The sequence below is a fragment of the Octopus bimaculoides genome, chromosome 1 (genome assembly GCF_001194135.2).
Source record: "Octopus bimaculoides isolate UCB-OBI-ISO-001 chromosome 1, ASM119413v2, whole genome shotgun sequence".
NCBI classification, from domain to species: domain Eukaryota; kingdom Metazoa; phylum Mollusca; class Cephalopoda; order Octopoda; family Octopodidae; genus Octopus; species Octopus bimaculoides.
Genome location: NC_068981.1, coordinates 39065555 through 39082876, shown reverse-complemented (window position 1 = coordinate 39082876; position 17322 = coordinate 39065555). Strand labels below are relative to the sequence as shown.

The 17322-nt window shown below is 33.0% G+C and overlaps 1 protein-coding gene across 1 annotated transcript in view; it reads right to left on the bottom strand.

The window, feature by feature from the left end:
- Positions 1 to 8386: 8386 nt before the first annotated feature.
- Positions 8387 to 17322, bottom strand: part of LOC128249815 (uncharacterized) — a 26760-nt gene continuing 17824 nt past the window's right edge. Inside the window, exon 3 of the mRNA XM_052974357.1 lies at positions 8387 to 12069. Within this exon, the coding sequence (XP_052830317.1) occupies positions 11854 to 12069 (216 nt within the window). The 3' untranslated portion in view covers positions 8387 to 11853. The remainder of the gene's footprint in view (positions 12070 to 17322) is intronic.

Sequence of the window (17322 nt, the reverse complement as noted above, 5' to 3'; positions counted from 1 at the left end):
ATAGAACTGTATTTTGTTGTATTGTTTTTATATTTATTTTCAATTTGGGATTAATATATGTTACTTGAAGGAAATATCACATCCTGATTACATTCCAATGATTGACACCAATAAAAGGATAAAGTAAGAATAAGCAATGAAACCAGGTTTCAGCAAAATCTTACAGAGTTCTGAAGTAAATAAGATTCTAAATTACTGAAAACCAATCATCAATTTAAGCATTTGTCTTGTACTCTAATCTTATGTTTGGAGTTTTTATTTTTACAGTCGTTATTCAACAAGTAATTCACAAACAGTAAAAGTGTACCATGACAAGTGCTGATGTTAAAGATATGGAAGCACAAAGTTAAATCTTGCTCAATTTAGACCTAAGTAAATATAGTGGTTTCAAATTTTGACACAAGGCCAGTAATACTTAGGGTTCTTAATATGGAATAAAGAGCATATTATATGCCAATAATCATACTATATACACATAATGTCTGTGTGTGTGTATATATATATATATATATATATATATATTTATATTATCATCATCATCATTGAGAAAGGTTGAGTTCAATTTCATCCTTTTACTTGGGTAGGGGTCCAAAGTTAGATTTCTAATAAATATAATTCATATTTTAAATTGGTAGATTACTATTGTAAGTATCTTGTTTTTAAATATGAAAATGTTACAAGTATAAGGTGAGCATTTATAGAACATGTATCCTTTATAAACTCAACAAACAATTATAGATGGAGAAGAGAAGATGTCAAAAGTTTTATAAAATTTTAATCCATGCATACGATCGTTTCAAATGGTGTCACAAACATGTAAGAAACATGGAAAAAATTAAATAAATTATAATTAAATTAATTTAATTACATATTACCATTCTCCTCAGTGCAAAAAGAAGAATACATCAAAGAGAAAGTATCAGAAGAATATTATGTTGTTGCAAAAGACTATATGGAGTCCGTGTCACATAACTCATTCAGATATTCATAATATGATTATGAAAGATGAAATATAGTAACATGCTCAGTAGTGTTGAGCCTTGTTGCATAAGAACATATATATAAATGTATATATGTATATATGTGTGTATGTATATTATGTATGTGTGTATTTATGTAATCACTGGAACGTAGAAATACTTGGGTTGGTGTCCCTGGGAATGAGGAAGCCTTGGTCTTTGATAAAGCATCCCTCAAAGAGAAGGCTAACTTGAATATAAAACCTGCTGCCCTAATGAGCCAGATATCTTGCAATTTGCTTGTCTCTGGGCTTCTTAGTATTGCTAGTGAGAGTTATTGTGATGTTGTGCAAGCCACACTTAGCTTAAAGCTCTTGTATGGGCATTGCTGTCACTGAACACTTAACATCTACTGTTCTTCTGCCAACGATGGTCATGCTCATCTAACAAGTTGCCAGTCATCATCTATGTATGACAACCTTCTGCACAATTCTGTCGACTGAATTCCACTCATGAAGCTACAGGAGAAAACACTTTTTGAAGTAGGATTGAACCCAGAAATTTTTGTGAAGTGAACTCTCAAACTATAAGGAAATTGTATTTACTCAACAATTTGAAAGAGATTATATCAAGTATACAAAATACTGAAATACATATTTTATGGCTTTAAGTCTAAACCATTCAATAAGCATTTTGTCATGGTTTTATTCAAGACGTCTCTGTAATTTTGTTTTATTAGTGTAAATGAAGTAAGTGCCATACTCTCTTAACATTTCAATACATCCAAATAAAGTATCCTGTTGTAAAAGAAAAAATGACATATGCCTTCCTCTAACAATTCATTAGATATTATGCAAATATTCTGAAGTATTCCACCAATTGAAAATGGAATATTACAAACCAATACAGAAGCAAAAGTCATTAAGATTACAAAAATAAAGTTATTAGGAACTGGTACTTTATAAATAAACTCATAAATTAGAAAATGAGATTTTTTAGAGGATTTAATATGTTAGACTTTCTACATCTCTACATCTCCTTTTCTCTCTCTTTCTATCGAAGTATCCATCCATCCATCCATCCATCTGTCTATCTATCTATTCTATCTCATAAAGTAATTTACTTTATCACTCCCTTTTTACAACACATTATTGATACATGCATAAAATGTCATAGATTTTAATTCATTGTAAAGGAAATTTCATTATGTAACAATGGAATAATTAACAGCAAAGCATGAATCTTTTATTGGTGTGCACTAATTACAGTCAGTAGTGCTAATTGCATTCAGTACCTTTTGTTTCTTTCTTTTACTTCTGTATAGCTTTGAAACACAATCTAAAGTTAGTAGTGACAATTCTATCAAATGATCTTACATCACATCATCTACTACTTAAACCATCACAATGACTACCAGCACAGCAAACACCACCACCACCACCACCCCGCTCATCATCATCGTCGTTATCATCATCATTGTCACCATCAGCAATATCAGCATCAGCAGCAATCATTAACAAAAAAAAAAAATGATTTTCCTATAATTTGATCACCTATGATGTTTGCTGTTTAATTTACAACCTTGTTTTTTGCATTATTTTTATTAGTACTTTTATTATTACTTTCAGTACTATTATTGTTATTTTCATTATTATTATTATTATTATTATTATTATTGGTTGCTTCCACATGGTGTTACTTATTGAGAAAAAAATGAAATTTAGCATTTGGATACAAGTAATGAGGCCTATTGAATATTAGATAATGGTGCAACCTACACATGAGCTAATGACTAGTCTAGGGGAAGACAAAATGGCAGATAAAAAAATCTAATGGACAAAATGACAAATGCATGTATGTATGTGCACTTGTGTGTATTTGTATGTATGCATGCATATATATCTAACAACATATATACACATATACATACACACACAGATGTGTGTGTATATATATATATATATATATATATATATATATAGACAAATTTTGATTGAAATGAAAGTTGTTGACTATGAATTGGACATAATAAGGTTATGAGGCTAAAATTGTATGTTTATTAAAGAAAGTATGCTTTAGATTTCATATCACCCTTAAATGTGATGTAGGATAGTATTAATGAATTAATTAATCCATGCTGGCGGTGCATGCACTATTATGCAATTGACTGAGTCCTAGTTTCTATACTCCATAAATGGTAACATGCTATAAGCACTCTGTAAGCAGTAGATATTCTTTCTCTGATGAAGGTCAGAGAAGACTAGAAACTAGTCTGATCAAATTCGTCTTTTCCAGCATGCAATGACATAAAAACTTTTGAGTCAGCGGTGATGGAAATGTATACAGGAGATTGTATTTGTGGCTCAGCAGTTAGGGTATTCAGCTCATGATCATAAGGTTCTGAGTTCAATTCCTACCACTACATTGCTCCAATTCACTCAGCTTGCAAAAATGAGTAGTACTTGTATTTCAAAGGGCCAGCCTTGTCACATTCTGTGTCATGCTAAACTTCTCTGAGAACTACTTTAAGGGTACACATGTCTGTGGAGCACTCAGCTACTTGTATGTTAATTTCATGAGCTGGCTGTTCTGTTGATTGGACCAACTGGAACCCTCATCGTCATAACCGACGGAATGCCAGCATACTTTTCAGTTCATTGTTGTGTTGGATTATGTCTAGCCCCTCCCGCTTTTCCAATGTAATCCTCAGACATCATAGCATACCCACAGACCCTAAGGCAAATTTTCATTGCTGAGGTATAATCATTTTGTTTATTTTTCAAAACGAGGCTAAAATTGTATGTTTATCAAAATGATATACCTTACACTATAAAGAATCCTAAAATGCTATGTAGTCTATTATGAATAAAATATCTCATCTGTCTCTACTACAACTACTTTCTCAATCTCTTCCCATTAATACTACATCATATATATGTTCTACTATTACTGCTCCCTCTGTTCTCTAAACTAATATTATTTTCCATATCTAGTCTGCTAATACCATTTCCCCTGCATCTCCTATTTCCTCTGTCTCTTCCATTATTACCTCTTCTTCTGACTCTTCTCCTAATACTTTTTTCTCTTTCTCTTTTATTATTACTTTTTTCAAACACTTTTATTGATACATATATCCTTTGTCTTTTCTATTATCGCTACTTCTTTATGTCACCTATTGATAATATTTGCTCTGTATATTCTACTGTTACTACCTCCTTTATCTATCCTACAAATACTTCTTTATGTGTCTACATATTTCTTCTCTATTGTTTGTACTTCCTTTATCCTTACTATTCCTTCTCTCAGTTGATATTAGTTCCTCTCTCTCTCTCTCTCTGCTCTTACTAATTCTTTCTCAGTTATTCTAATATCACTATGAAATCCCATTGCAAGATTGAAATTCATCCAACTGGATTCTCTACTTCTATTCACAAGGATACTTATATACAAACAAAATATTTACAACTATAACAATGAATTTATATGCAATGTTGTCATGAACATTTGGCATGGGTACTTGCTCACTAATGAATTCCTAAAATAGAATTGCATTTAGTCCAGTTGATTCTCTTTTTCTATTCACATAGATATTCTTTTCTACTCTAGACACAAGGCTCAAAATTTTTGGGGAGGGGGGGGGCAGTCGATTAAATCGACCCAGTATGCAACTGGTACTTAATTTATTGACCCCAAAAGGATGAAAGGGAAAGTCAACCTAGGCAGAATTTGAACTCAGAATGTAAAGACAGATGAAATACCGCTCCTGGCATGTTAATGTTTCTGCCAGCTTGTTGCCTTTATTCACATAGATATAGAGTACACAATGAAAGTGTATATAGTGTTTGCTAAAGTGCAATAGATGCATGCTATAATACAGATAATATCATTTCCTTAATCTCTCTGTTAGTACTTTTGTTTCTTCTGATACTTTCTATGTATTCCTTTTTATTTGAAGACTACAGTTAAAACAGACCTCAAAGTTCATAACCTTGCATTGCTACACAGAGAAGTTTCATAGTAGAACTTGATAATTTCAGGACTTGTTAACATCCCTGTCTTCTATTAGGTATAGTTTCCTGAAGCTATACCTAAATGACACAATTGAGTATAAATAGCCGAGACAAATGTGTGTATCCCTGCATCATACGTACAGCATAAGGCTGACCACCAATAGTTATTTTAGTGATTTTTTTTTTTACTTAAATTTTGGCTCTTGGTGATTGCCAAACAAAGCTAAATAGCTCATCACCTACTTAAGTGACATACAGATATAGATCTTTTATGATAAACATAAAACAACACAACACATGACAATAGTGGAAGTAATAGGCTGGTGTAAGGAAAAACAAATAAACATTTAGTCTTTGAGCAAGAGAAACAGGTTTCTTCATTTAATGACTGTAAATAAGAAAGAAAGCTAGCAAGCCTAAATGGAAACAGCAAGAAGCTGCAAACTGGAAATGGGGAGACAAAATAGTAAAACTAGAGAAGGGAACAAAGAGGGAAAGTAAAAGATATAGAAAATATGAAAGAAACAACAATTTAAACATAGGAATACGCAAGAAAATGAAGTTGTGTGCATCACTAAAACTTAACTATCAATTATTTTTGCTTTTTGTGTCTTGTTTCCATAGTATTAACCCTTGTTTCTACAGTATTAACCCTTTACAACCATATTCTATGGCTGTTGATGATACTCAGTGAATGGTACTATCTAAGGCATCATAACCATGGAAATCCTTAAAGAAACAGTGGATGAGAAATACTTCTTGTTTGTTCAATTTGTTATGTGTTCTCTTTGAGACTAATTTCTTGAATTAATGGTAACAATATATACAATTTCATTTCCTTATATACTGCTATTTTGTTTAAATTGTTGTCACCTTACTCTCACTCACCTTCTCTCTTCCTCTCTCTCTGTCTCTTTCTTGCTACTCTCTCACTAATCTCTTTCTGCTTGTACTTCCTCATTCCTACTTTGCAACTACTTGCTCTTACTCTAGCCTTCTTTCTAATTTCAGTTAGCTAAATGAACACACTAATTTCTCTCCACTCTGTTATTTTCTCAAAGGAAGTGCCCATCCACCTAATAGTTTATTTGCTTTTCGTTTTAAAGTCATATTTGTTTGTACAGCAGTTTTGTTTTGTTTTGATTTCATCATAAAAGACACCTTTTTCTCTCCTAGTTGCCAAGTCTTGTTTTTTCATGCTCTTTTTTTCTCTCTGACCCAATCCCTAGGGTATCATCATATATTTGTTAATTTTTCTATGTTTGTAGCAGTTCCAAAATGCCATACATGATGGCAGTTGACAGCCTGTTGCTGTGTTACTGTCTAAGACATTAAAATGATGAAAGTTCTTTGAGTGAGAGTTGATGAAGAATATTTTTTGTTTGTTCTGTCTGTTATATGTTCCCATGAGGTGTGCAGTTAAGATTAAATTAGTCATACTGCATTGTAACCATAAAAATCCATAGCTAGACGGCTGGTGAAGGTATTTCCATCTATTATGTATTCTCTTCCTTCAGATTTGGTACCACTTCAGGGATAGTAACTTGATTAATGAATTTGGCAGACGAAAATTGAAGAAGCCTATTGGATATATGTACGAAGTGGTATCAAAAGGTTCCCATACTAGTTATGTTTAATAAAAAAATAACTTATTTGCTTAAATTTCAACATCATCTCCTTTGAAATAATCACCATGCACAGCAATACACCTGTTCCAGCGTTCCTGCCACTTTTGGAATCTAGCCTGGAAGTCATTTTCCATAAGAGAATTGAGGACCTTCTGTGAATCATTCTTGATCTCAACAATGGTATTAAAATGGAGACCTTTGAGCTGCATTTTCATCTTAGAGAGGGATGGAAGTTCACAGGTGCTAAATCTGGAGAATAGGGTAGGTACAGAAGCGATACCATGCAGTTTTTGGTGAGAAAAGCTTTGTGAAATATTCAATTCATGCCCCACAGATCCGGTTGCTTTTGCCAAATTTTCTCCCTCGAATGCTTCAAAACATCGCGGTAGAACTCTTAATTACTGGTCTGGCCCTGGTGGACATATTCTCAATGCACAATACCACATTTTCAGGGCAGACGCTTGTGGCAGGTCTTCCAGATTGCTCATCATCTTCTAAGGACGTTCTTCCAATTTTGAAGTGTCCATGCTACTTGAAACATTGTGTACATCCCATTATCTCATCGCTGTAAGGTTGCTGAAGCATGCTCAATGTCTCAGTAGTAAACTTCCCAAGTTTAACACAAAATTTTATGTTGGCTCTTTGTTCCTGTCCACGACAAAGTCGTAGACTACAGCATACATGTGATCACAAAAACACTAATTTCACAACTTACGAAGTAAGCACAGCAATGTCACTCAACACACCACCTCATGAAGGTCACTGCTAGCTCTCATGCACATGCAACCATGTGCTGTCATGTGCTGGAGCACTACAGAACGAGTCTGGAAACTTTTTGCTATCACCTCGTATATATGTGCATGATTTTGTATGTGTATATATCTGCGTGGATGGGGAGTTATATGTGTTGGAATTCATATTTCCTTTCATCTTCACATGTGTTGCTGATTGTAAACAAAATCTCACATCATTCATACATGATGTCATTTATTTCTAGTCATACATGAAAGCATGCTCATGATAGACTGGTGGGATTTATTACCTTCCTTGAAATCAGGTGAAAGTTCGAATCAAAGAGGGTATCCATCTGTAGAAAACACTGCATCAGAAAAGTACTGTGATACTGATGAAATGATTATATATAAACAGGGTTATTCAAAAAGAATGAACTAATTTCTTTACACAATATTTTAATAAGGAAAAGCAATAGAAAACTCTAGCTAAGTCACAAGGATTTACTCACAATCAACTTTTATTTCTTGTCTTACAAGTGTTCAATGCGGCCACCACCTGCAGTATGTGATAAGAGAATTCCTCCCAGACGCGTATCAGCATATCAAAAGGAAGTTCATTATGGAACTAAAGAGTAAATTTGCTTTGCTTGAGGCGATTCCAGAAGATATTGACATAGAAGAGAAATGGAAAACCATTGATAAAGCATTCAACCAGACAGCAAAAGAAGTACTCAGTGGATCGTGATATACTGATATGCGTCTGGGAGGAATTCTCTTTTCGCATTGATATTGCTCATGCTGTAGGTGGTGGCCACATTGAACACTTGTAAGAGTTGATTGTGTGTAAATACTTGTGACTTAGCTGGAGTTTTCTATTACTTTTCCTTATTAAAATATTGCATAATGAAATTGATTCATTCTTTGTCAATAACCCTGCATATAAGATAAAGAAGAAAATGAAGAAATTGATATACAGGCATCAATTTGTTGAAACAAATTCATTTCAAGCAACGTCAAACTCATAGAATATACAATTGTTTCCATGTCCAAGAAGATTGTATTAGTACAATCATGTGGTGTTCTTGGATGATGACAACTGTTTAAAGAAGTGTCAATCGCTTAAAGTTGATGTAACTTGTAGAAGAGGGAGACCCAAAAAGTCATGCTCCAAAGGCTGATCTTAAATTGGTACACTTCTTGGTGGAGATGAAAAAGGAATTGAGACATTTGGCATTTTGTTGTACTCAACAAAACCCATCCATCAGAACAAAAGGAAGCTTCTAACAGCATTAGGTTCATGTCTATTCACACACTGAATCCTGCCCTTGCACCCAAATTATCCCCATCAAGTTTTGTTCATTTCTCATCTTACTAACATCCATCCAACAATGACACTGGAGTTTGACACAGTCCTCCAGTTCATTAGATTCCATCAAACCATGGCAACAGGAAAGACAGATATTAAACGATGATTTATGTATAACTTAATATCATCCTGGTAATAACATTCCAAAGCTACTTTGCAGTTATTAGTGATCATATGCTATCAAATAGCTAGAATACTTCTTTTACTGGATATACATGTGAAAATCTCAAAGCAACTCACCTGATGATGTGCAAGTACACAGCTATCACTGAATCATATTTATATAGTAATATGTATAATATGTGCAACACTCAGTAATTATCAGCTGATGCTAATGTGCAGAAACATTTGTTGTGATTTGGATTACAGCCTGTTCATTCCATCTCCTTGCACTATATTTTATACACACACATGAGATATGTATAAATCAGTCAGAAGGAATGTGAAATCAGATTTATAGAGACAGCTCTCAAAAATAAATGATATTTTCATCTGTGCATCTGAAAACCCAATTTATGCAATAACAGAATGTAGAGAAAAGTATATAGGGCAAATCAGGGTGTCCTTCAGACAATTCATGACTCTGCATTGATTACAAATTTGAATCCAATTATGTCCTGATAAGAAACAACCAAGTTCTATGATCTTCCCTTATAACAATTTACTTAACTTCAGCAAAGGAACAACATTCAAAATGAAATACCGACCACTTAACAATTACAGGAGAAAAGTCACTACTACTAAAACTACAGCTGCTGACACTACCATTACAGATACTACTACTTTGCTGCTGTAACTACTATTGCTGCTGTAACTACTATTGCTGCTATAGTTACTACTTTCACTCCTGCTACAGCATTCTTATTACATCTCTGGCTTCTATTATTTCAACCACCACTACTACACCTAATGCATAAGCTGCTACAGCTGCTATTACTGCTTCTACTAGTGAGGCTGATACAACTGCTGATTCTGCTATCACTAGATGCTGCTGGTATTGCTACTGCCACCACTACCACTGTACAACAACCCTCATCACTATGAACTACTCATGAATATCAATATTGCTAATAAAGAACAGCAAAACTGCCACTTCTAAAACTGATACTACTACAATTATGATCAAGTGCCCATTGGTAGGAGACCAACAAGTGCTAACATGTGAATTTTGTAATAAGCAGTCATGTGCTCTTTCAAAGCTGCTATCTTCAAAAATTAATTTATTCAGTTTATTTTTCCTTTTCTTATTGGCTTCAGTAATGGAAACGGGCTGCCTATTTTGAAAAAGTGGTAGATGTTTTCCTCTTTTTATTCCATGCTTCTTTATTTTCATTTTTACCTCAGGCAAGTGCATCAGTATTTTCTCACTTCTCTCCTGTGACATTTTGATTCATACAAACACACTGCTTTGTGATTCAGAACAGTTCATGCTTCTCATCATCACAGACTGAAACATTTCCACACATCCTACTCTCAGCTTCTCTTCTGGCTGGATAACCTAATATTTTGTCCCCACTTTTAAAATTTACTTGTGTGAAACCTCTTAACCTTTTCAATATATGCATATGCATGTTTGTATATGTGTGTGTGCATGTGTGTGTACACATGTGTATATATATATATATGTATGTGTGAGTGTATGCTTATGATATATATCATCATCATCATTATTATTATCATAATCATCATCATCATCATCATCATCGTTTAACGTCCGCTTTCCATGCTAGCATGGGTTGGACGATTTGACTGAGGACTGGTGAAACCGGATGGCAACACCAGGCTCCAGTCTGATTTGGCAGAGTTTCTACAGCTGGATGCCCTTCCTAACGCCAACCACTCATTATCATTGCTTTGCATCCACTCTCTATTTCTATGCTGGCATTTGCTGGACAGCTCATTCCCATCCTACTAGATGTGTTTCAGGATCACAATTTGCTGGCAAATTTCAAGTTTCATTTTTTTCAATTATATACATGTTATATGGATTGTAGCTCTAATTGAAATGTACAGCCATGTCTCACATCATATCATACTCATTCTACCTGTGAATAATGAGTAAATGGGTACATGCTCCCATGACATAACTTCAAGAGCTGGTCCTTCAGTTGATCAAAAAACTAAAATCCATATCATTGGACAGCAGAGCTTCAACCAGCCACACACACAGACATGTATGTATATGTATGCATGTATGTATGTATGTATATCTATATTTATCTAAATATTTATATGTGTGTGTGTGAGGGTGCATGTATGTATATATGATAAATATGTACATATATTGGGTTGGCAACTAAGTTCTCGCCGTTTTTAAAATTTAAACTTTTTAAAAGGTTTAATAAAAAATAACAACTAATTAATCAATAATGTATTCACCCTTGTTTATAACTTCTTCCCAACTTAAACAAGATTTCAATACCTCGTTGGTAGAAATCACCTGATTTTGACTCGAAAAATTGATCCAACCAAGCCCTCAATTCTGCATCAGCTCCAACCAAGCTCTCAATTCTGCATCACAAACTCTAAGCATAGCATTTGAAAGAGATCAAAAAAGGTGGCAATCCGTTGGTACCAAATCAAGAGAGTACGACGGGTGTGGCAGCACTTCCCAGCCATGTGTTTGAATGGCTTCATTAGTCATATTGATGATATGAGGGCGGGCATTGTTGCGCAGCAGAAGAACTCCATGCTGCCGATTAGGTCTTTTCTCTTGATTAGCCATGTTGAGTCATTCCACATGTTGAACTTAGAGTTTCACATTGACTGCTTGGTTCCGTTCAAGAAATTCGTAATGAATAATCCTTTCCCAGTCGCACTATATGAACAACATCATTTTACATGGATGAAGATCTTCTTTCATGTGCAGTGTTGCTTTTTTACTGGGGCTAAGCCATTCCATAAGCTGCTTCATATTGATGTACAGGCACCATTTTTCGTCGCTAGTAATGATTCAGTAAAGAAATTGTTGTTTGTGTCCGTGAGTTGAGTGGTGACGAGCAAGCAAACCAATGGAGATTGTGGCTTGTTGATTTTTGTTGTTGCCACTTAAAGCATGCAGAACCCATGCTCCATACTTCTGAACCTTTTCCATCGAGTGAAGATGCTTCTCTATAGCAGTGTGGGAGTATTCCATTTTCTCTGCCAGTTCCCTTGTCAGACGGACAGAACAAGATGCATTTTTGAAGTCAAAATTTCCATTTTGAACTTGGCATACCAATCACAAGCAGTTCTTTCAGCTATGGCACCCTCTCCATATACAGCACAAATGTCATGAGAAGCTTTTGCTGCCTTAGAACCTTGATTAAAAGCAAAAAGAAGGAGGTGTCGAAAATGCTCGTTTTTCTTAACTTGACATTCCATTTTAATGATCTGAAAATAAACAAAAATTAACTAAAATTAACTAGAAACAAAAACAACAAAATAGATTCCAAAATAGAATTCTCGAAAAAAATAGATCTCAAAACTTAAAAATGCAATGAATTCCAAAATTTAAAAAAAACGGCGGGAACTTAGTTGCCAACCCAATATATATATATGTGTATGTGTGTATGTACATGTATACATATATACATAAACACTCGCACACTCACACCCACATATGTATATACTTTAAGTCCATCATCATCATTAATATTATATACTGTTTCACAATGGGTTGAATTAGTTAACATAAATATTTAGTATTATTTTGAATAACTAATATGAACATCATCATTATTATTATTATTCTCTCGTCTTACATTTATAGTTTTGTATTTCTTTTTAGAGAAATTAATTTTATATTTTTCATCTCAGTTTGTCTTGTAGCAGTTTGCAAAGATATTGATATGTCAGCCACTGAATATAACACTTTGCTGTACTAGCTGGTTAACTAGCATAAGTAAATAAAATATTCCACATGTAACAACCTTTCATAATAACATTTCCATGCTTCCTTATTTTCATTTTTACCTCAGGCAAGTGCATCAGTATTTTCTCACTTCTCTCCTGTGACATTTTGATTCATACAAACACACTGCTTTGTGATTCAGAACAGTTCATGCTTCTCATCATCACAGACTGGAACATTTCCACACATCCTACTCTCAGCTTCTCTTCTGGCTGGATAACCTAATATTTTGCTCCCCACTAAGTTTCTTCGTATCAATTCTTTCTATTCACTTTTTAAAATTTTGTATAACTCCTTGCAGGCCTAATGCTTAGCTATTATTGATCTGTCTACTATACAGATAGAAATAAAATGTTCAATTGGTGAAACAGAAAATTCTATTGGCAGTTGAGGGAAACAGTAATTCTGGGATTGTTTAATGCATATTTAGACTATAATAACCCGGTAGAGATAAAGCCATATTAACCAAGGTAATGTCTCAATGTCTTGAGGAGAGAAGTAATGGCTTTAGTTAACTTGTTATTTTAGCTTGATTAGCAGTTTGTATTTTTCATTTATGTGCCTCAGCATGGATATAGTAATGATTGCTAGAATAAACTAAAACCTAAAGTACTTTCAAAACTGACCTAAAGTATCATGACCTAATTGACAGTCTCAATTTGAATGTGAAGAACTGAATAATCAACCACTTCACAATCATTTTACAGAATGTTTTGGCTAAATTGATGAAAAAAAAAAAAAATAAAATACATTGAAATTAAATCTGAATAATCAGTCGAAAGCATATTAATTGAAGACGTTGATGAAAATTGTAGGCAGTTGTTTTAGTAAGAAATAGATTTCAAATGCTATTTTAAAATATTGCCGGAGAAAAAATTACATCAATTTTGTCTGAAAACAATTTAATTAATCTTGTCTTCTTTTTTTTTTTTTTTATTAGGAAAAATAAATAAATAAATAAATGTTTCTTTACCATTTGTTTTAGTAAAATGGTAAAATTAATTTGAAATTAATTTCTAAGAAGTAGAAAATACTTCATAAAACCATTACAATGAGTTAAAATTTGTAAGAGTACATGTCAGAAATATATTTGATAAAAGTGTTCTTATTACAATCACTTAGCTTGACTTGATGTGTATAAATAGTTTAATTATACTATAACTTTAAGGATGATGCTGTTAATAATGATTGCAGTTATGATGATTGTGACAATTATAAGCAAACAAACAAAAAGGACTGTAGATTTAAAAGAACAGTATTATATAAACATGAAAAGAATTATTTTTTCTTTGTCTCTATTACAAAGGACAGTTAGTCAATGAAAATAAATTTGAGCAAATTCAAATGTACTGAATAGCTTCCAAGAAAACAAACATTTCAGACAAGATCATTTAATTTTATTCTATTATATTTTCTCAGAATTAGTAGAAAACAAACACTTTACCTATCATTGTTTTAAATACATACATACACACACACACACACAAATACATACATACAAACTGCACACCATTAAACATGAATGGTTCTGAATTAAATTTGTTCCCTAACCATATAATCACACAAACACACACACACTATACAAAAATGAGATATCATCACACTGTGGTTACCGAAATAAATTCATCTTTCAAAACAAAACGATCTAAACTACATACAGCTTAAGACAAGTACCAAGTCTAACTCACACAAACATGAAAAAAAGTTACGTCCATATGTATTGAACCACAAATAGCTGACCTATTGCAAACATGCGATACAAAAGACTAATGCAAACATAAATGAAAAAGTTTTATCAGAATATGGAATCCCACATATGGAATAACACATAGGATAAGAAAGAAGTGTTGGCCACAACATACAAACACACACAGTCATGCACATGCTCACAGATACATACATACACACACATTTAGAGACCTATTCTTCAAACAACATATAACAGTCAATGAATTAAACAACAATATTAAATTAGTTTAACAGACAACACACCAAACCTCATCCATATATAACTGTTTATAATAACCCAACTGAAATTCCAAATATTTTAATCAAAACCACTTAAATATTGCAGGCACACACATAAACAAGAATATGAAACATATACAAAATAAAGTAGAAAGCGAGCCCTGATCGCTCATACATGCAAGCACTTAATCAAACATGTCCAAAGCCTAATGGTTAAAAAAACTGATGCCCCAATAAATTAACAAACAAATAATTTTAATTAGTTAACAGACACATTCTACAACCTATGCCAAAATCAATCAACTAGGAGATACCATTTCCAATATCAGAAATTTCTCCCTAAATAAATATGTTAGATACAAACAAGTCATTAAAATTATTCACTCCTTATCAAAACACAATATTTACACACAGTCTACAAACACAGTATGGCAAACTCCATCGAAAAAAGACATACCCAAAATTTGATAGAAACAGTCTTCAGGAGAATAACAGATAAATTCAAAACTGAAGTACATCTATTTAATCAACAAATACAAGAAATATTAAAAAAAAACATGCAACAAGAAATAACAAGTGATAATGCAGTGAAATAACAGCCAATCAGCAAACACAAAACACAAACCAATGAATAGACTATGGACATATCATTAAAAATATGTATACCACCAAAACGAAGTTGTGACAGGTCTGACTTGAGTTGTATATTGAAAAACATTTTAAGAATTTAGAGAAGAACCACCATGGTGCAACTAGGAAGAAATGATGATAAGGTAAGTGCGTAGACCTGGAATCAAACACTATTATGCTGTTATGTAAAAGAGTAAAAGAAAAAAATAGTGAAATAACTGATGGAAGCAAACATGTAGAAGTGATTAAGGTACATAAAATATACCAGAACTAAAAATGACAAAAATGAAGGAAGGTAGTATTACGGTGGACTTGTAAGGCGTATCCAAGTAGAAAGTTAATATTATCTCGAACCACGTGTAATCAAGACCTACGTATTAGCAAGACTAGTTACTGCTGAGGGTTCATAACAATAAGTATAATAAGACTAAGGTTAGTGTATATCTTTTAGCAGAGTATAAACACAAAGCTATCGCAACTCACTACCTGAACTTATACCCTGTTATGAGGTCATAACTAAGCAGATATTACCATAGAGTTGTGTGAACAATTATCTAAAGTTATTATATAAAAAGTTGAGTTTATGTCTGCATTTAATTTTTCGTTCATCATAGGAGTTTATTAATTTTTTATTATTAGTGAATAGTATCTCCTTAAACTCGTTAGTGCATAAGGAGCAGAATTTACTGCCTGTTCGGTAAGATTTAGCCTTACAAACTATTTCCCTTTTAAACTGTATTTTATTCCTTTCGATTTAAGGTCCTATGTGTATTTGCTAAGGCCAGTGGAATTAATTAAGTTGCTATTCTTAAAAGAGTGCATATGTTGAGCCACTCGGGATTTGATTTTATTAGAGGTTGAGCCGGTGTAAATCGTGTTTAAACTGTGTCTATTCTTTTTATTATAATCATTAGGAGTAACTACACATTGATATACCAGATCCTCTAAATTACATTTATTGTTAAATTTGGATTTAGTTATGTCTCTGCATGTGCAGTTAGATATTTGCTGGTCTGTATTATTACTATTATTATTATTTGAAGTGTGGCTTTATTTATTATTGTAGAACTTGTTCAATTTAAACTTGTCAAAGGATGAGATGATGTTACCAACATTATTAGTAGTGGAGTAACCAACCCATAAGTTCATACTAGAGAAGATATCTTAATATTTTTTATTGTCTTTAATGAATATTTCGATTATATTTAGAATTTCTTTAATAATATTTGTTTTAACCCGGTTCCCGTATGGGATTATTAACCAGATTTTTTCGTTGTCATTTCTATTATTAGGTTTATAATTTTTATCTTATTGCTTGATTCCAGGTCTACACACTTACCTTATCATCATTTCGTAGTTTTTCCTCCCTCTTCTCCTTCCACGCCATGCTGTCTCGTATCTCACGTGTTTTAGTTCTAAACGTTAGTTTGACATTTAGGATCACGTGGTGGGCGCCATTTTGTCACGTGATACACATAGTATATATTTCTTCGCCTTTGAATAGTACCTCAGGCAACCAAGTTTCCCCGTTAAGTTAAGTGACTTTTTTCCCCCTTATATTCTTGCACGTTTTTTTTCCCTTTACTAGCTAATCACACTTTCGTTATATATGTTTCCTTTTCCTTATCTACAGATATTATCTCCCCAATTGACGTTTTATGCCTTAAATTTGACAGACATTTATTGCTATTTGATGTGTTTTATTATGAAACCTTGACAATTTCCTTTATACTAAATTTTGCTTAAACGGACAGATTTTTATACTTTTCTTATTTTATGCATTTTTAAATTTAAGATACGTTTTTTGAATTTACAGGACCTGAAGAGTGTCCTCATATTGAGTGGTATTTATCTTGTTTGATTCATTGTAGATTGACCAGATATTTCCCAATGTTATGTGGCCATGAAACGTGTATAGTCTTTCTCCCATTTTCGTTTCTCAAACGTAACCGATTTTAATTCTTAGTCCAATATTTCATAGATTTTATGTATTATAAATTCTCCCTTGGATTTTTAGATTTTTAAACTAGTTTGTATAGTACACTTTTCTTCATGGTGTCTGTTCTCCTTCTTCGTGCGAGTTGCACTATGGTGGTTCTTCTCTAAATTATTTATATATATATATATATATATAT